This window comes from Macaca thibetana, chromosome 4 (genome assembly GCF_024542745.1).
Source record: "Macaca thibetana thibetana isolate TM-01 chromosome 4, ASM2454274v1, whole genome shotgun sequence".
In the NCBI taxonomy this organism is placed as follows: Eukaryota; Metazoa; Chordata; class Mammalia; order Primates; family Cercopithecidae; genus Macaca; species Macaca thibetana.
The window spans coordinates 138062337-138084261 of NC_065581.1; the positions used below are offsets into that span (position 1 = coordinate 138062337).

Consider the following 21925-nt stretch of genomic DNA (forward strand, 5'->3'; position numbering starts at 1 on the left):
CCCTTTCCACACTCAAACAAGAGACAAATTGTTTTTGATAAACTCTAGTATTTATTAAATTATAAATTTTGTAATCAAAAAGAAAAATGCTGACCAGAAAAACCTCAAACTATAAGACTAGACAGCAAAGCCTATGGGAACGCCATGAAGTGTGTTACAAACATTCTGAAACATAAGTTACTGGCTCTTTTCATTTCCGTATCAATAACTTTACTATAAAATAGTAGTTATTCATCTATTTTGAAATCCCAAATTCACATCTATTCTTACATTAAATTATGCTTCCTGCTCATAATATCAAACATCTCACAGGTGCCAAATTTTAGTAATGGTCTTATGCCAATCCATGCAGAAAAATAAGACACAATGCAGGAGTCAGATGAGGACCATTAATGCACAGATAATACAAACACACTGGCCAAAAGAACTACAGAAGTTTTTAAAAACTATAAAGTAAACAGACCTCGAGAAAACTGGGTTATTACTAAACAGCTCTCAACTATTAACACCCAAGTTCCTTACATTAAATAAATTTCTCAACAGAGACATGTTAGACATTTTGATTACGGGTCTATCCTTCCCATACCCCTTCCCACCCCAACTCCCAAAATGCACTACTAGGGATGAGTATAATGTTATGTGGGCAGAAATTTACAGGTAACCTTTTCAACCTTGAGCATGGAACTGAAGACATTTTTATTTAAACTTCAGTTACTGTGCACTGTCCATCAGGCCTTCTAGATCTGACACTGACACTCACTGTTCCACCCCCTGCTACTGATCGATCAGTTCCCGATTGATCTGATCGATCGGATACTGTCTGGTTTGCATTAGAAACCAAAAGTCTCTGTTGGGTCAAGGAGTGCTGTGCAACAACTGCAGATGATACATTCTCACTATCACTACTGGCATCTGATTCAGTTTCTTCAATGGAGGTGTCTGGTGCTGGTACCCTGCCTGAAGATGGTGATTCATGATCTTCTTCTCCTTCTCCCCTATGACTCCTTTCAGCTATGCTGTCTCCACTGAGTTGTAAATGAGCAAAAGAGTCTTCCAGAGAAGTGCTTGCATCAGGGGATGGTGTTGCAGGGCTTGTTAACTGACCATCTACTGACGTTAGGGGCCTTACAGAAGACACTAGGGGCTGAACAGAAGCTCCACTCTGTGCTGATACACTGTCCGCTCCATCAGCAGAGCTCTCTCTTGCTAGGTTTACGGTATTAGCATCACAGTCTAGCCTAAGTCCAGCTACTCCCTTCTTTGGTATATCTATTATATCTCGCTTAATCTTCCTGCGACGTCCATGTTCATTTCTCCTATATTGAACCATGTTTTCAAGATCAGCGACATACAGAAAGCCAGCAATTAACATTTCAGTGTTCTTTTTACCTTTGGAAAAAGCATCTTCCAGCTCTCTACTAGTGCGCTCATCGTACTGCCACCACCCATTTCTTCCTTCATAATACCATGCATATTCACCATTTCCTCTACTTGCTGCCTTGAGTTCTTCTGGTGACAACAAGGTTGGCTTGTCAAGGAAATCCTCGGGAATTTCTTGTCGACAAAGAGCACACCGCTTTCCAAGCCATGAAGCTCCTTTTACACATAGATAGCAGAAAACGTGCTTACAGGGCAGACTGACTGGATGAACACATGTTTGCAGACAAATGGCACATTCAGGGACGGTTAAAGAAGGTGCAGTATTAGAACAGGACTCGTTTGCTTTCCTGTTTGTAGGAAGCATGTTTATTGAATGATCAATTTCACCACAGCCAGCCATCCTAAGAAAAAATACATAAAATATTAAAGTCATGTTTTAATTCTTGCAATATCTTAATTCAACAATTATGAAAATACTAACCACCTATTATGTGCATTATATGCAAGCCACATTCTAGACAATGGGGATATGAAGATGAAAGTAGAAGAAAAACTCTCCAACCAATGAAAACGTTTTATAAGCATTTACTTGTACATACTTTGGGAATGTATAAAAATTCCATCAGTGCACTTACAGATCGGCCCTGGAGAAACACACTGAAGAACTATATAATGAAAAGCTGCATCCAGTGGAGGGAAAAAGGATCATGGCAGCTATTATACAGTGAAATGAACGCTAGACAAGAAATCTAAAAATCTGAGTTTTAGAGTTCTTTATTAACTATGTGCTCTTAGGCATGCAGTTAAACCCTTAGTCTAAATTTCCTTACCTGCAAATCAGAGTTTACAAAGCTCAGGTAAAAATGAACAAAAAAAGTGCTTTGTAATCACTAAAGCTTCATAAAGGTAACAATCACATAAGACCAAGGGAGAAAATAACATGAATATTGAAGATGCCCTGAAGAGGAGGAAGAAAAAAGATTTGTCAAATTGGATGTATCCAGCTTAAACACTGACATAAAATTTATAATTTCTGCCTTGCTGATTCAGATAAACGTTTACCAAACACCTACCATGGTCTAGATACTAAGTACTGATGGGTCTAATGATAAATAAGACACACAAGTACTCTGTTAAATAAGGAAACAAATATGCAGATAATTACAATATGGCCTGATTCCTGCATAATCAGAATGTGTTAACATACTTACAAAAATAACAAAGAGAGAGAGAGATGAGAGGATGGACATAGGTTAGAAAGTTTAGTGTTCATTCAGAGGGGCCTGGGCAGTGGAGCAGATTCCAGGCAGAGGCATGTGCAAGACACTGAGTCAAATAGTCATACAAGCAATGGAAGAGCAGGAGATGAAGGTGTAAAGATAATCAAAAGCCAAGTCATGAAAGCCTTATTGTGCCCTGCTAAGGAAACATTTAATTTTTTTTTCCCCATAGTTAAAAAAAAAAAAAAAAAATTAAAAGGGGAGAAAATAATAGAGGGAGGAAACCACTGATAAGTAAAAAAGACTGAGAAATGAAGATGAAGATGTCAGAGATTAAAGCTTAAAATGCATGACAATCTTTGTGCCAGCTAATTCTGCCATTCTAAATGGGTCCAGTAGTTACAAAAGATATAGTCACTAACAATGCTTACGCTCATCAAAAATTGAAAAACAATAATCCTAGGCTATCATCACAGCACATCCAATCTTAAAACAATCCTTTTTTTTTTCTTTTTACAGCCTTTTCTGTGTTCTTGGTTCCTCAATAGACAAGGCTCAAAAAGATGGCAATTTTCTAGTAAAGGAAGCAACACATTAAGTTTTTAAAAAGATGGCACATATTTAGTAAAGGAAGCAACACAGTTTCAGTGGAAGAACTGATCACTAAAATGCTTAATTTCCAAATTATTTTCAACTTTTAATAACATTTCCAATCAATTCCTTTACCAAAAATTCTAGGTTATAGACATCAAGAAAGTACAACTTTTTCCTAACCTATGGAAAGTTCTAAGTCAGGGGTGTCTAATCTTTTGGTTTCCCTGGGCCACACTGGAAGAAAACGAATTGTCTTGGGCCACACATAAAATGCATTAACACTAATGATAGCTGATAAGCTAAAAAAAAAAAAAAAAAAAAAAAAAAAAATCACATAATGTTTTAAGAAAGCTTATGAATTTGTGTTGGGCTGCATTCAAAGCCACCCTGGGCCGCATGTCGCCCACAGGTTGGATAAGCTTGTTCTAAATAAACCCTAATAGGACGTCTTAGTATGTTAAGCACTATAAAAGCTTTCACATATTTTGAGATAAACACTTGCCTTCAAAGATCTTGTAACCTGAAACAACAATAAGTTACAAACTAAGGCATATGTTTTTTAAATAGCCAATTAACATTCCCTGCCTATTTCCTCCCCTAAAAGAATTGGCTGTGCACACATTTTGTTAGGTTTTCAGAAACTTTCATCCCTTTCAATTTAGGTCAAAAAAGTAAGTTTCCATAAAATTCCTGAAATTCTTTTTGTTCCAAGTTCCATATTTATTTAAAGCTCCAGTTAAGAAAAAGAACAAGAAAGCAATCCATTTACAAGTAATAATTTAAAAGAGTCTACTCATAATTCTATTCATAAGACTAAATAGAAAAATGGGCTGATGATCATCATTACTTTGGAAAAACAACAGCAACATCTTTACATAAGAAGTCTATATCTTAAACCATCTAAGTACCTTATGAACAAAGGACAGGCTCATAAATTTAAAACATAAATAAAAATAAAGTCTGGTAAAATGTAAACAAGATACCCAACATGTCACATGGACCAATGCCATGCTTTTAAATACGTAATTCCAAACCTATTGTATTTGTTTTAAGTAAAACTGGTCCAAGAAGTCAGTTTTCCATCACATAGAGCTCGTTTATCTACAGAAAAAAAAGTTTTCAACCTAAAAATATTATCCTCCACCCTACTTAATATGATCAATATTTTGCATGACTCTTACTCTTGCATGTATGAATAAACCAAAACACGTAATTTCAAAACTAAGCAATTACAATCATCCCAGGAGAAGGCATGAACTGTAACAACAACACAATTGGAAAGGCAAAACAATTCGGTTTGTGCAGGTATTTTGGTTCTGTCATTAGAATGAAGTAAAGTTGGACAAAGTTAATCTGAAAACAATGGACACCAGACAGCTAAGTGGTCATTATTTCATCTGAAGCACTCTTAACTATCAATTTGCCATAGCAATTTATAAATTCTGATTCTGTTTAGCCCATCAAGTATCCTGTTAGTCTATCACCAACAAATGGGCAGAAAAACTTAGTAATATTTCTTCTTTAATTCTGAATGAGGCACATGCAATAAGCAAGATACACATAAAATGTGTAACAAGATAGACACAAAGTAACCCCAAACTGCTAGTCTACCTGTAAGACATACTTCAAGGCTTTTTAAAAAACCATTTTAATCTACCCTACACAGGCTCTATTTTGCATACTTTCAATGATCTTAAAATAGGTAGGAGACTAAATGTATGCAGATGATCATACCAATATGTAAATAAGAAATGCTTTTCCCCTCCCTTTGTGTAAAGCAAGTATTAATGCTAAGCAAAAGAGGTATTCCCTATCTCATAAATGTCTCATAAAATTCTAATTTTGAATCATTTTGAAAAAGGGAATTTATTTCCAGTTTACTAAACTAAAAATTTAACACATAGAAATTTGGAGTGTAGTCCAATTCTATTAATAAGTATAATACATCACTTATTTTCAAAGACGTTTTCACTGAATTCTTCATGTGATATTCCAACTTTTAAGTATAAATCCCCTTCTTCCAATAGATAAACCATGTGAAATATTTCTGTAAGACTATTAAGAGTTTATTAATACTAAGTCGTCTTCTTAAGAAGACAAAATATAGAGGGGTATGGGCAGAGTTAGTGGAAATCTCCAAGAACTCAGATTTCCTTGAAACTTCTTGGATAATTAGTCAAATGGAAGGCAAAATTATTATAAGCAAAAAAGGTCTTTAGTATATGTAGTATTCAAGAAATTTTTAGCCAGCAATAAAAACTCCAAATATTAAAAATCAGATTTTTAAAGTCTGAATTCAGAATCCAATTACAGACACAAAAAAGGGAACAATCCTACACATAATTTCAAGGGGCTCAAGTATTTCTATGAAGCTGGTCCACATATGAACCACTAATGAGACAAGAGGAGTTCACTGAAAGGTTTTACATCAGGTAATAACAGCCAGTTTAGTAGCTTCCAGACCATTTGAACAGCAGGTTGGAGGAAAGTATGGTAATGCAGGAGGAGGTAGGTGAAAGGGAAACTAGAATATCCAGGTAGTAATGCAAGTATAAGATAATTAGAGGCAGGGTGCTGATGTAAGGTTCCAATAATATAAGAATGCTAAGGAAAAAGAAATGAAAGCATTTGGTTACTGATGGGTGGTGACACATTCACCAAAATTCAGAATTTGAGGAGAGTTCTGTCTCAGACATAATGACTTTATTAAGGTCTCCAGGTGGAGATAGATAGATGACAGCTGAATTTACTCGTTTGGTACTCCAAGAATAAATCTAAGCTGAAAAAAGTCTGGTGACTCACCAACACATACATGGTCCTTGGAGCCATGAAAATGAGTAAATGCCCAAATTAAACCTGTAGAGAGAGCAGTCAAAAGGGCCAGCCACAGAATCTTGAATTACTCCAATATTTGTCTGGTAAAATAGCCAGGAAGGGGTGTAAGGAACGGTCAGAGAAGAACAGGGAATAAAGATAGACCACCACCACAAAAGCCAACAAGGGAGACATTCGCAATAAAGAATAATCAAGCAAGTTACTCTAAGTGACAAAAATTTCACCATACAATTCACTTTTGTGTGGTGCAAAAGTTGTGAACCCCACACACTTAGTAGCTATTTTGATTTCCTAAACACCATCAATCCCAGTAACCTTTTACTCGGCCAAGACATCTTTCTTTCCCTATTCCCCAAAGACTATCATAAAACTTCTCCCTCCTAGTTTATCAATATACTAACACCTCTATCACTGAGAAATTAGGTAAGTCAAAAATAAATCCTGAAAATCTATCTTTACCTTTACTCTGTCTTATCATTATTCCTCCTGGCTCAATATGGGGTACTGCTACTTGTTTACAAAGCTAACCACTCAACATCTAGTTAGTACTGTCACCTAACTCCTCCAAGACTGATCAATATACTCTGTCCCTAAGTATAAAAATCAATTAATATTGATTTTATGTTAAATAAATGTAAAATCTGGTAATATAGTAAGTACTAAATAAATGTTCATTCCCGGCACTTATTTTGAATTCTCTTTCTCCTACCCTGCCTTCCCACATATTACTGTTACCTGACTCCTCTAAAATGTGTTGATGATTAGGCAGTTGTTTCCCTCCTCATTCCCTTGGCTTGAAAAATGTTTCTTAATTTTCTTTGACTGTTAAAATTCTACTCATTCTTTAGAGGCAAAGTGAAACTTACTCTGTTCACTCTGAACCGTTCAGATAAAATTAATCTCTCCCTCTGTTCAGTTTCAATAGCATCTTGTTGTTACCTTAATATGGCATCTATTCCACTGTTTGTTAATTACATACATGTCTCATTTACTAGATCATAGTAAGCTCCTTGATGACCAGCACCTAGACTATCTGACCTATTAAGATATTTAAAAATGTATATAGATAGATAAATGGACAGGATTAAATAAAAGATGTATTTTTAAAGACAAATGTTTATTAGTATCATTTTTCAATTATCAAATTTTCAATACTGAATAAAAATATGGTCGTACTTTTCAGTAATAAATTAATTATTGTTAATACATATCATTACATGTAACCAGTATCATACTGGAAGAGTAGATAGCAAGTTTTATGTCAAACTGGGAAAATGTGAAATAGGATCTACTAAGGTCTCTCTTGGTCTAATAAGAAAAATGCTATAATTAAAAGTCAATAAAATATTCACTACATTTTTCATGAGTGATATCAAGTTGCATATGGTTTATATTACTTTAGAAAACAAATATATTCATAGTGCAAAAATGTTTCATCAGTAATAGGGTGAAGTTAAATATGGACAAATCCAAGGTAGTATGTAACACTTTAAAGCATTTCATGCAAAGATAAATGATGAAAGCACAGCTAGTAAAACTGGGGATCAGAGTGAAGTGATATGAATAAAAAGCAATGAGGTACTACATTAAAAAAATCAATTATGTAGAAATTCCTTTAATTTAGTGAAACAAGTTTTTAGTAACTAGAGTTTTTATAACCCAGTAGTTTGTCTTATTTATAAAAGCTAGTACTACTTGCCTAGCTTAGTTATTTAAGAAAATTATTATGTAAAAAGAAGGTAGAACCCAGAGGACCTGGAGATCTCTTCAGTATTTTAGCCTTCTATGAGCAAACTCCTGTGTCTTCAGTTTTTCTTAGAGATTTTTCCCTCTGAGGAGACTTGGAAATCTACATTAACGATAATTTAATGTAAATAAATTGTTAATAAAGCACCTATAAGTCAACAGAAAATGCTCATTTTATATAATTAAAACTAAATATGACAGATACTCAATTTACTGTGCTTTAAACCAATCCACTTAATTTACTGCAGCACTGAAAAAACATGATGCTACACTTACATTACTATTACAGATCCCACAGATGCCTGCCATAAAAATAAAGCATTTTCTTCATCAGCAGTCAGCCAGCTTGCAGTATTTTCTCTTCCACTGCTGGTTCATTCTTTATGCTGCAAAAGAAAAAAGAGTAATTAAAATCAAGAGAATCAATTAATTATTTATAATCCTTCCACAAAATTCAGTGGAAAACTTTATCTTAAAAGTGGAAAAAATTAAAGACAAGATGCATGCTTTTACCGCTGCTATTCAACATGACTGTAAGTTCTAGCAGAGCAAATTAGGGAAAAGAGATAAAGGTATACAGACGCATAAGGAGGAAGTAAAAGTATTTTTATTCTCTCTATATAGAAGATCGCATAGAATCCCCAAGAAAGCTAATAAACAAATTCAGCAAAGTTGCAGGTTACAAGTTTGACACACATAAAAACCAGTTGCATTTTGATACACCAGCAGACAACAATCCAAAAAAGAAATCAAGAAAGCAATTCATTCATAATAGCATCTAAGGGAATAAAATAGCCAGGAATCAACCCAGGAGGTGAAAGACTTGTACACAGAAAACTATAAAGCATTACTGAAAGAAATTAAAGAAGAGCTAAGTAAATAGACAAGTGATGTATGGATTGGAAGACTTAACATATTAAAATGACAATACTACCCGAAGTGATTTACAGACTCAACACAATTCCTATGACAATTCCACTGACCTTTTTTTGCAGAAATGGAAAAGCAATCCTCAAATTCATATGGAATTGCAAAGGACCCTAAGTAACCCAAACAACCTTGAAAAATCCAATGTCAAAACTTACTACAAAGCTAAGGCAACAAGACAGTTTGGTGCTGGCATAGGATAGATATAAATATACCAATGACATAGAATTGAGAGCACAGAAATAAACTCATACATCAATAGTCAACTGATTTTTCCAAAAGGGTATCAAGTCTACTCACTGGGGGAAAGAGGAGCCTCTAACTAATGTTGGGACAACTGGATTTCCACATGCAAAATAATTAAGCTGGACCTCTACCTTACACTATATATAAAAGTTAACTCAAAATGAACCAATAACCTAAATATGAGAAATAAAACCATAAAACTCTTAGAAGAAAACACAGGGGCAAATCTTCATGGCCTTAGATTTGCAATGGATTCCTAGTTATGACATCAAAAGCATGAGAAACATAGGAAATAAATTGGGCTTTACGTAAGTTTAAAATTTTTGTGCATCAAAAGACACTGTTAAGAAAATAAAAAAACTGCAGAATGGGAGAATATTTTGGCAAATCATGTATCTGATAAACATTTAGTATCCAGAACATGTAAAGAACTATACAGCTCAACAACAAAGACAAACCAATTAAAAAGTGAGCAAAAAATGAGCAAAGAACTTAAAGAAGATATACAAACGAGCAATAAACACACAAAAAGATCCTTAACATTATTAGCAATTAGGGAAATGTAAATCAAAATCACAATGATACATCTATAAGGATGCTACAACTTTTTTAAGGGGAAAATAATAGTGTTGGTAAGGATGTAGAAAAATAGGACCTTTGAACACTGCTGGTAGGAAGGTAAAAGGGTGTAGCTGCTGTGAATAATAATTTGTTGCTTCCTCAAAAAGCTAAACGTAATTACCAATATAACCCAGCAATTCCACTCCCAGGGATATAGCAATAGAATTGAAAACAGGTTCTCAGATACTTGTATGCCAATGTTCACGGCAGAAATATTAGGCAAAAGGTGGACACAATTCAAGTATCTGTCCACAGATGAATGGATAAACAAAATGTGGTCTACAAATACAACAGTACATTATTCAGTAATAAAAAGAAATATGTGCTACAACATAGATGAACCTTGAAAACATACTAATAAGCCAGATACAGGAAAGACTGTATGATTCTACTTATATGAAATATCAAGAATAGGCAAATTCATAGAAGCAGAAGGTATCAGAGGTTACCAGAGACTGAGGGAAGGAAAGTAAGGAGTTATTTGCCTAATGGGTACAGAGTTTCTGTTTGTAATGCTAAAAAAAAAAAAAAAAAAAAAAGTTGTGGAAAATCTATAATGGTGATGGTTGCACAACACTGTAAGTGAAATTAACTACATGGAATTGTACTCTTAAAAAATTGTACCATCTCAGTCATTAACCTTCTTTCTTCTCATTTAGTATTTCCTTCTTCACTTCACCATGTCCACTACAGGACACACATCACATTACACAGAATAATCAAGAACACATGATAAAGAAAGAAACGACAGATCTCACAGTAAACACAAAATAGAAGAGACTTGAATATTCTTTTAGTTCCATGTGGCTCTCATACTATGGGCATCTATCTCCCTAAGTTATCTCAAAATTCTAGTGTTTAAAGAAACATATTCTTAAGGCCGTATGTAACCTCTAAATACAAGCTGACTTATCCTACCAAATGTTTAACAGAACAAACAATTTGTTTTAAAATCAGAGAACTTTCAAAAGTGACTGTGATGGTTAACACTGAGTGTTAACTTGATTGGATTGATGGATACAAAGTATTGATCCTGGGTGTGTCTGTGAGGGTGTTGCCAAAAGAGATTAACATTTGAGTCAGTGGGCTGGGAAAGGCAGACTCACCCTTAATCTGGTGGGCACAATCTAATCAGCTGCCAGTGAATATAAAGCAGGCAGAAAAACGTGAAAAAGAGAGATGGGCCTAGCCTCCCAGCCTACATCTTTCTCCCATACGGGATGCCTCCTGCTTCGAACATCTGACTCCAAGTTCTTCAGTTTTGGGACTCGGACTGGCTCTCCTTGCTCCTTGCAGACAGCCTGTTGTGGGACTTTGTGATCGTGTAAGTTAATACTTAATAAACTCATATATCTATATTCTATTAGTTCTGTCCCTCTAGAGAACCCTGCCTAATATACTGACTAAACAGGGTTTCTAAGAAACCTGGCTTTTTGTTTTACTCTGACTTTAGATGATATGGACTCCACTGTTTTGACTTTCCTCTCAACCCTTTCACCACCTTCAAGGAGCCTACAACTTCAATGGCATCAAAGAAGGCTATGTTCATTTCCTTGCTGCAGCCTACTCCAAACAGAAACTGCACATTTTCATACACTCCCTATATATAGGACAGGAGGAGACAATTTACTGGTCCAACATCATTACTTCTTTCAAGTCTCTATCACACTGACTTTAACATACCCTATAATCCCCTAAAACTGCTCTCTCACCACCTATAAGGGATTAATGTCATCTTTTCACTACTGATAATCCTCTTCATCCTAACTGCTGACATAACTATGAGCCTATTTAAATAGCCTTGAAAATGAACCATCCAACACCTATTGCACAGGTTCTGAAACTTGTCCCAACTTCAGTGATCAGAATCACTGAAACTGCTTGTTAGAAATACAGATTCTCAGCCCCTTTCCTTAGGAATTCTAGGCCAGTAGACATAGGTTTAAACCTAGGAATCTCACCCCAGGTGGTACTCATGCATTAGTCCTTCAAATGCAATCTGAGAAACACTGTCCTCAATTTTCAGTTCCTTAAATCCTAAATTCGAAGAAATTAATCTCCTCTCCGGCAACCAAATATTATGATCACATTTGAAACTAGTTGTCACCTAAACTGCTGCCTCTCTGAAATCTTAATCCGACTCTCAGATCACAAGCTCTGGTTCTTCCAGCCCACTCATTCCCACACCTGCTCTTCAATTTCATGGGGACCTACAATCTCTTGACCATCTCATTTCCTTTCCTGCCCATTCTGGAACCCAATCTTTTTTACTTCTTACTTAATAGAACCCTTGGCTCCCTCCTATCTTTATCTCTCATATACACACATTTTACAAACCCCCATTTCTGCATAATTCTTACAATATGACATCTCAGGTTTCATGCCTTAACTACTTTTGTGTTCATGGAGAAAAAGACAAAGTCCTTTCTCTCACCACACAGCCTCCTGCTCCCCCACCCCAACCAACCACAACATAAATTCTGTCAACTTTTATTCCTAATCCCTTTGGAATCTATCCTCTCTACCCATTGCTAATGCTCTAGTTTAAACCTACATCATCTCTCACCTGAACTATTGTACAGCCTGATTATCTTGTGTCACTATCACCCTCAAATTCATTTACTAAGCCTTTGAGATTCTCTCTCTCTCTCTCTCTCACACACACACACACACACACACACACACACACACTCACTCACTCTACAGTCTGTTTCCCAAGCTGGAATGCTGTGGCATGATCATAGCTCACTACAACCTCAAACTGCTTGGCTCAAGTGATCCTCCCATCTCAGCCTCCCAAGTAGCTAGGACTGAATGATATACTTAAAAGGCAAAATGAACCAGGTTTCTTCCATATGTGAAGCACAATATTGGCTCCTCAGCCTACACAATAAAGACAAAGCTCCTTAGGACAACATTAAAAGGTTTTAAAGATATAAACTGTAAATAACTAGTCTCTAGTCTTTTTTATCTTCAACAACCACCCATAGATTAATAATCTAGTTGTATCAAATTACTCATAGTCCTGCAAACCTCCCTTTGTAGCTCTGTATTTCCTCCTGCCTGGTACAATCTATTCCCTTTTACAGCTTATGAATGCCTATTTGTTCTTTAATATATTACACAGAAATGGTTATCCCTACCATTTTCTCTGACTACCTCCAGAAAGTTAATTGTTCTCTCTATATATTTTGTATGTTTTTTTATTACTGAATTTATCACATGCACTAATTTCATTCATTTGTGAAGTCTGACTCTTCTGTGAAATCATGAACCCCCTGAAGATAGGGACCTTTTTATATCTCTAAGTAGCTAGTAAAGTGTCAATCAATTTTTGTTGAACTGATATTTTTTGGATGAATAAAAAATCAACTCCTAAAAGTAACTATTGTGAGGAACAGAATATCAAAGGATTTGATTTATTCAAATAACACTTGAGTTCTAATTGTGAACAAGGCACCCAGCTGGAATCTGTAAGATACATAAAAATATCTAAGTTTTAATCCTTTCTTTATATAACTTAAAATCTAAAGGAGTTCCTACATTTACAAATATAAAATTCAACCCATCTTTGTATCTTCTGGCAAGCAAATCATTTACCCAGCTATTGTTCATTGGCAATGAATTCTCCAAAATGGAGATAAAAATCTAAGCATAAACCAAGATGGGTTTCTGAACAGCCAAAACAGCTTCACAAAGCTCTTTCCCCAATAAAGGTTATGATTCTTCACTAGGATGACCACATACGTTAGCTCAGCATCTGTCCAGTTTGCCCTTGGTCTCCTAACAAAAGTGTTCCAGTTCAGAAAAATTATACAGACATTCTACCCTTTACCCATCACAAAGGTTTTCGGACCATCACTCAAAAGTCAATTTGCTCTTACTTTACCCTTTTGTTTTAAGAGACAGGGTCTGTTAACCAGGCAGGAGTCCTGTGATGCTCCTACTGCAGCCTCCCAAAGTGCTGGGATTACAGGTGAGGGCCACCATGCCCAGCCTTTACCCACAATTCGAACATGAAGTTTTTTGCTCAAGAAAGTCCTGCTGGGTGTTGCTGTTGGTCATTAGCACTGTCTATCCTTCGCTATCTTACAAGTCTTTTAAGATGTACCAATCCATCATTCTCAGAACCTAATTGATTGAATGTTAAAACTTCTAGTGTGGGAGATTCAATTAAACCATTTCTTCTAAAAATTTTGTTTAATCACTATTTGTACTTTAATAATTCAGATGTGTAGAAGGTACCATTTTATTCCTATGAAATACACAAAAAGTATGTCCTTGTTTCTAATTCTCCTTATCTCTTGAATTCATTTACACATTATCTCTAACCAATCTAATTTATTCCTCTAGGTCTTCCCCATAAATATCTTATCTCCGAAACAAAAGTTGATTCTTAAAGGAATCTAAGTTAACTGAAACAAAGCAGCTTCAAAACAAGTACAAAAAAATCCTCTAAAGACCCCATATTTGAACACCTAAATAAGCTGTGATCTTTTCTATAAAACTATTTCACATCGTTGAAATAAAGCTATAGCCACAAATATTGAAATAAAAGCTTTGCTGCATATCCACTAGAACAAAGGTACTAAAAAAAAAAAATCTGATTAATTCAAGGAGATGCAGTTCTCTCATTCTGCTTCCCTTATTTAAAGACTAATGATTAAATTCAAGTAACTTATCAATAGCAAAATTATTTGAAAAAGCCCCTTACAAAGCACACACACACACAAACCCAGGAGCAGAGAACTATTTACTTAATTGTACTGAAATAACAGCAAAGTATCTATGAATAATGACTTTCCATCAACATGACCTTTCTCCTTCAAAAGAACATCCTTGCCCTCATCACACTCCTCTAGTTTAGTTACGTTTAGGAGTAAACAAAAGAATGTATCAGTGACCATAACTCACATTCCAGTTTCATTATATTAATGCCATTTTCAAAAAAAAACACAGCCAAAGACATATTTATTTTAGCCGATTTCTTCAATTTTTTTTTTCTAATTCTTGCCTGAAGTAATTTCTAGGATTCTCTTAGAAACGGCTTTCTCTAATTTTCAAAATATTGATGATTTCATTTCTTCCTTCAAAGATCTTTGACGATAACTTCATACAGTTGACCTTTCAACAACACAGGTTGGAAATAAACAAAATGACTTATATACGTACAGTTTTTTCAATAAATATATTGGAAATTTTTTGAGATTTGTGACAATTTGAAAAAACTTGCAGATGAATCATGTAGTCTTGAAATATCAAAAAAAGGAAAAGAAAAAATTAGGTATATTATGAATGCATAAAACATATAGTCTATTTTATCATTTAGTACTATAAAATGTAGAGAAATTATAAGTTAAAGTGTATCAAAACTTAGCAAACACAGACACATATGGTGCCATTTGAGGTGGTACAAGAAATTTAAACAAATGTAAAGATGCAGTATGAATCATAGCCATATAAAATTATAGTACATATTGTAATAATTTCCTGTTGCTATTATGAATTTCCACTTAATATGCTGTGTGACACTAATCATCTCTGCGTGTATTGGAGTAAAACGTAATTTCTTGTTCCTGCGCGTTTTTCATCATTAGTGCAATACCATAAACCTTGAATAACACCATGGGACCCATGTGAAGTGCCACTAGTGATGCTAGAAGTGATCCCAAGAAGCCAAGAAAAGTCATGCCATTACAAGAAGTTAAATTAACTTGGTATGTGCCCTAGATGGGTCTGCAGCTGCAGTTACCCATCATTTCAGACAGACACCTTGTAAACAGGTAACATAAACACAGTATCGGTAAATGCAGTACTCTAAATGTAATTTTTCTTCTATTTTAAGAATATAGTATATAATGCATATAACATACATAACGTGTTAACTGACTTTACAGTAGGCTATTAGTAGTTAAATTTTGGGGAAGTCAAAACTTTACTCAGATTGTGCAAGGAGTTGGCACCCTTAAGCCCGTGTTGCTCAAGGGTCAATTGTACTGCCCTCTGATTGTCTTTGAGCATTCTTTTATTTCACCTCTAATTATGCATTATCTTTCAAAAATACATTTGTGTAAAACAACATAACTAGGTCTTCTTGGCTGAGATTTAGCAGTATTACCCAACCAACAAAAGTGACTCCAGCTAAAAGCAGACCAAAAACTTAACAGATGTAAACAGGAATCCTACAGTAACCCTGAGTCCACAGTTCAAATAATTTTAGTCAATCTTTCATGCTTTGGTGACTTTTTCAATTTCTATATCCTCATGAATAATTTTTTCAAAGTGCAGACTAACTGGATAAACGCCAGGGAAAGAAAATGAATTAAAACTAATATAATGCTCTAGATCCTAGCTATACAAACTGGGATTCCCAACTAGCACTATCAGCCCTACCTGGGAGCTGTTCACAAACGAAAATCCTAAGTGCCACCCTAGACCTACAGAACCAGATCTCCAAGTGATTCGCATATTACAGTTAGTGAAACACTACCAAATCCATGTCACTGAATCCTCAAAACAACTGTGAAATATGACTGTACCTATTTTACAAATGAGGAAGCCTAAGCTCAGGAAGTTAAATGACTTACCCAAAGTCACAAAGCCATCAATATTGGGAGATGCGATTCAAACTCAAATATACCTTTAAACAAGTCTTTCTACAACGTATTGTCTCTCACAGAAAAGGTCAAGTATTATCTAACAGAAATATGATGCAAGCCACATATGCAGTTTCGAATTTTCTATTAGCCACATTAATAATAATAAAAAGAGGCCGAGCATGGTATCTCACATCTGTAATCCCAGCACTTTGGGGGTAGTGAGGCAGGGGGATGGCTTGAGCCTAGGAGTTACAGACCAGCCTGAGCAAGATGGTGAGACCCCCATTTCTACAAAAATAATAATAGAAAGAAACAGGTAAAATTAATTTCAATAATATATTTTATTTAATCCAACGTTTCTACATTACCACTTCAATATGTTTCAATATAAATTGTTAATGTAATATTTTATGTTCTTGGGTAAGTGTATGCATAGTCTTTGAAATCCAGTGTGTATTTTACACTTACAGCACAACTTAATTCAGACTGGATACATGTCAAGTGCTCAATAGCTCCATGTGGCTAGTGGCTACTTTACTGGGCAATGCTGGTCTAGAATGTCTTGCATATTAACCTCATTACAAAACTGACAAGTCATTACAGGAATCATTTAATAGAGACAATGAATTCAATGTTAATTTACCTAGACTTTTGCCAAAGACAGATAAAAAAGAAAACTGCATATTCTGTTACAATCAAAGTTAACAGGTTTAGGTAGCCCCAATTCTGCCAAACTGACTCATCACCTACTAACTCAGAGAATTTATACAGTTGACCCTTGAACAATGTGAGGAATTAAGAGTGTCTACCCACTGCACAGTCAAAATTCCAGGAAAACTTTTGACTTTCCAAAAACTTAACTGCTAATAGCCTACTATTGGCTGGAAGCTTTACTGATAATATAAACAGTGGATCAATATATATTTTCTATGTTGTATTATATATTGTTTTCTTGCAATAAACTAAAAAAATGAAAATGTTATTAAAAAAATCATAAGGAGGCCGGGTGCAGTGGCTCACGACTGTAATCTCACCACTTCGGGAGGCTGAGGTGGGCAGATCATGAGGTCAAGATATCAAGACCATCCTGGCCAACATGGTGAAACCCCATCTCTACTAAAAATACAAAAATTAGCTGGGTGTGGTAGCGCACACCTATAGTCCCAGTTACTTGGGAGGCTGAGGCAGGAGAATCTCTTGAATTCGGGAGGCGGAGGTTGCAGTGAGCCGAGATCGCACCACTGCACTCCAGCCTAGTGACAGAGTGAGACTGCGTCTCAAAAAAAAAAAAAAAAAAAACCATGAGGAAGAAAAATATATTTACGTTCATTACGTAGAAATGGATCATCATAAAGGTCTTCATCCTTTTCAGGATAAGGAGAAAGAGGAGGCATTGGTTTTGCTCTCTCAGGGGTGGCAGGGGCAGAAAAAAAAATTCTTGTATAAGTGGAACTGCACAGTTCAAAGCCTTGTTCAATGGTCAACTATAATTTCAACTGGGCACAAAATAGGGCATACATGTAATACTTAGAACAGTCATGTGAAGAAGTCCTCAGAAAACATCCATATTATTTGAAAACAAAGATTTTTTTAAAGTTGGAGGAGAAGGGATGCTTTTATTTTAACCAATAGGGGGATGTAAAACAACAGCATAATTTTAACTGCAGGCCAGAATTAATTTGCCAAACATAAATAACTCAAACATACATAATTCCTACTGGAATGAATGACTTGTAAATTTTACACCAAACTTAATATGATGATCTATTAAGAAGGTAACATAAAAAAAAGAAAAAGTCTAAAACCAAATTAGATACTTTGCCCCTAACAATTCTGAAGGAAAAAAAAAAAGTGACAAGTAAAACTTAAAAATATACAAAGCGGTTTAGGGATTATCAATGAATTTAAATCTTGACCCATTCAAATAAGTGAAAAATAAATACAACTAAAAATGAAGTAATATTGTACCATTTATAATTTGTAACAACTCCAAATATTCACACTCCCACTTTTCAAGTCAGTCACAAGATCAAAGTCGAGTTTTTTCAGGTAATAGATTCAAGCAAGCGATTATCTTTAATCAAAGAAAAAAAAAGAGCATGTAACATCAATATAAGTACATATAAAAACAAAGACAAATATCAATTATAAATATTTGAAGACTTACTGTATTTTTCCAATTATTAACAGCTAATGTAAGATTTTTACCATTTATTCAAAATACACAAAACAGGAAATGTTCTACATGAAAGCACTTAGTAACAGAAAAAATACTTGAAATGTTCCCACTTTTAGTATACAACTCAAAAAAAAAATTATATATACATAAAAGGAGTAGATAAATCTAAATGTGAGTTAGCAGACGCATCTTAGTATTTTTTATGAACCAGTCCCAAATTGAGACATGTAACTAAATGCCCTAATCATCGCCTGCTAAAAATTAGCTGAGAAAAAGAATAGGTCATACTTGGAAACTTCAGACAAAACTCATTTCAACTAAATGGGGTCTGATACTTTATTTTAAAGAATCACTTCCCTTTAAGACGTTACTACGTGGCAATCTACTTACTGCCTTCACAATCTTTATACTAGCGCATTAAACCCTTTAATTTTTCTCAAAACAACAAAAAAGTGGGCTTTGCATTTTATTTCAAAACATGAGATGTAAAAGTGAACAAATACTGTCTTTTAATCATATCACACACAGATGTTTCTTAGCCAGCAACTATTTCATAAATAAGGAAGCTCTTTGGCAAATTATCTGTGTGACCTTGGTCAAGTCAAAAGACCCCCAGTCTTTTGTTATCTCATCCTACTGTATAATTCTGTAATTCTAAGTTCTAAATGCTTTAATTAGCAGTCAGTTAACAACACTTTGGATTTGAATTAACCCAAAAGGTCATACGCCACAAAAACTAAACACAGTCCATAAGTAAGCACAGGTGGTTGTAGCCAAGTGTTACATAAATTGGTTTCTATATCCACAAAGATGTTGTTCCACAAATTCAGATTCCTCAGGCACAAGGCAACCAGATAAGAGAATGGAAAAGGCTCAGTACCTTCTGTTACTAACACGGGAGAAAAATACGCATTCGAATTCCCAACTGTCAGAGCTGTTAGATGTTTCCTGGTAGTATATGGTTAACATATAAAATAATACTCTTTAAACAGATCGATATTGTGAAAACAACATATTTAATATCCTTTTCTTCTTTTAACTCAAAATATCGTTTTGGATCCTTTTTTAAAAAAGTCTGTTTCTTTCCTCTGACAATTTAAGTTGGTGGAGACTGAAACAAAACACTTTGTAAGTTGACATCTCCTTTTAAAAAAAGTTAATTTTTTCTTTCTCTTGTCTAAAAGACCAGCTATTTGGAGAAAGTTTTCCTGATGATTATAATTCTACCAAGTTTTGAACAACCAGCGAAGAAAAAAAAATATTTAAATGTATTTCCATTCTGCCCACATGACACACTGGCCCATTTGAGACATAAATTCTAAATGAAAGATTGGACTGAACAACATCCTCCACTTTAAGATATACAAGGCACCAAAACAAACACATCCAAAATCTATTTTTAGAGTGGTGTTTCACTCTTCCGGTTTTCTCTTTAAAACGAGATTTACTTGACCTATTTTCAAGTGTTTTTAGGGCACCCAGGCACTCTATACAAACAATATTTGCTAGTCATAAAACAGCAAAGCAAAAATCACAAATCCTGGTATTAGTGTGGGACATTTTCTCCATGTGTCCTTACGTGCCATGTCTTTTAAAAGTCTAAATATAGATTCACTGACTAAAATGTCCTAAGTCTTCCAAATTCTATAATTATATACTGGATTGAATGCCATTATACGTTCACATCCCATTTGAAAAGTACACACACGGGGTGGGGGTGATGCGCCCAGTACCTGAAACGTCAATCATACAAAGAACAAAGCGTTCCCTATCTTTGGGCTTTCTTCTCACCTCAGTTCTACATTGTTTCAATATTACAAAAATATTAAACAAAATGTTCAAAACTTGAGATATAAGTGCTCACTAAAATGACACTTGTAGAAAAGAAATTAAAACGTATACCAAAATGATTAACGATAAAAAATTCTAGTTGCCAGGATGTGTGTGTAAACTTACAGTCCTGTAGGTTTTACCTGTGGAGAGGACGGTTCCTTCTCCACACTCTTAAAAACAATTTTACATTCTTTAGAAGCCTTCGCAAAATAAATAGCGACAACAATGGAAGACCGACACTCCTCTCATGGGATGGAGGGTAGGAAGAGAACTCCCCACCCAACAAACAGAACAAAGCAACAGTCTCAGCTTTCAAGATGCACAGAGGGTTTGGAGGCTCAAGGGATACTGTGAGATCTCTTTAATTGTTCCGATGCTTCAACAGCCGTCAAAACAACTAACAATATGCAGCGCTGGGCTTCACTAGAACAAGGTGCAGGGATTGCTCTCTTCGTATTAGCCAAGACCAAGACACCGAGGAGGAGGAAAAAAAGGAGGAAGAGAGAGAAGAGAAAGCAGCAGCCAGAGACACTCCGGGAAAAGACAAAAATGCAGACTGTACGCCCTGGCTTCGATCTGACCCAAGGCCTAAACTGTCTGACCCCACACGGGAAACAGGGAGCAGGCTACTGTCGAAAAACCATCGCCGCCCCTACACCTCGAGGCCAGGAGGTCCCCGGGTAAAGGCCTGAAACCACGGCCCAGGGGGAGGAGAGGGACCCGCCTGCCACCCGAGGCAGCGACGCGGGCTCAGGCGGAAGAGGCTGCGCAGTAATGGCCGCTGCTCCGCCCCTCGCACCCGGACCAAGACCAGCTCCGGCCGTCACCTAGGGCAGGGGCTGCGGGGCCCTCGGGCAGCGCATGGGCTGTCACGGTCGTCTTGCCTGCCCCAGCAGCCAAGGCGGGGGTGGTGGAAAGGGCTGAGCTGTCCCATCCCGCCTCTGCGCGGACAGCCGGGGCCGCGCCAGCCCAAGGGCGTCCATCTACGTACCGGCCCCTGACCCCGCCGCCGCCCCTCTCAGGCCCCGAGCGCAAGGCCGACCCGGAGTACGTTGCGGCTGGAGGTGACACCACGAGGTATGCCTCCTCTCCCCGAGTGAGGATCCTGGAGTGGCCGGCGTTCACCCTGCTCCCCCGAGAGGGCCTCGCTCCGACTCCCACCTCTCCGGCCACAGCTGCGGCCACCTCGCAGTCTTTTCTCTCTGGCCTCGGAGCCCGCAGCGGCCGGGAACGCGCGCGGCCGTCACGTGACCACTCGGCGCGTCACGGAGGCGGGGCCGCGCGGGGCGGAAGCCGTGCCGCGCACCCGCGAGCTGGCTCCGGCGTCTCCTTTTTCTGTCCCTGCATCGCTTCGCTGCCTTCCCGCACTCTCTTGCTTGTGGGGACCGGCGACTTCCCTGCTTGGATTCTTCTGGCTGCTTTAGAGTGTGCTTTGGTTGTATTAGGGCCCAGAGGCACTGAAAGAATGCAGTTACAGCAGAGAGAGGTTTGGGGTGGAGGAAGTAAAACGTGTGTAGGCCCGGCAGGTGGTGCTGCTCAAAAATCCAGCTTTGCTATCCCGAGGAAGCCCTGGGGCGCCTAGCTGAGTTTCGGCTTGAAGATCCCTTAGCAAAAGTACTGCTTGTTCCACTTCAAGAAAAAAAAAAAGGAGGGTCGTGGGCGGGGATGGAGGGGAGAGAGTACTTTAGGACTTTCCAATTTATTCACCTTTTTAATGGTTGAGCAATTTAATACGGGAAAAAATT

The 21925-nt window shown here is 36.6% G+C and overlaps 1 protein-coding gene across 5 annotated transcripts; it reads right to left on the minus strand.

The window, feature by feature from the left end:
• Positions 1-31: 31 nt before the first annotated feature.
• Positions 32-21925, minus strand: RNF146 (ring finger protein 146). Of its 5 annotated transcripts, none has more exons than XM_050788710.1 (4): positions 21172-21925; positions 8052-8161; positions 7785-7878; positions 32-1781 (listed from the first exon to the last, which is right to left on the minus strand). In XM_050788710.1, the coding sequence occupies exon 4, from the start codon at positions 1778-1780 to the stop codon at positions 701-703; it is 1080 nt and encodes a 359-aa protein (XP_050644667.1). In that variant the 5' UTR covers position 1781; positions 7785-7878; positions 8052-8161; positions 21172-21925; the 3' UTR covers positions 32-700. The 5 variants fall into 5 exon arrangements, 3 of the variants coding, with proteins under 3 accessions (XP_050644667.1, XP_050644666.1, XP_050644668.1); XR_007725169.1 differs by lacking the exon at positions 32-1781 and adding an exon at positions 1788-2338; XM_050788709.1 differs by lacking the exon at positions 7785-7878.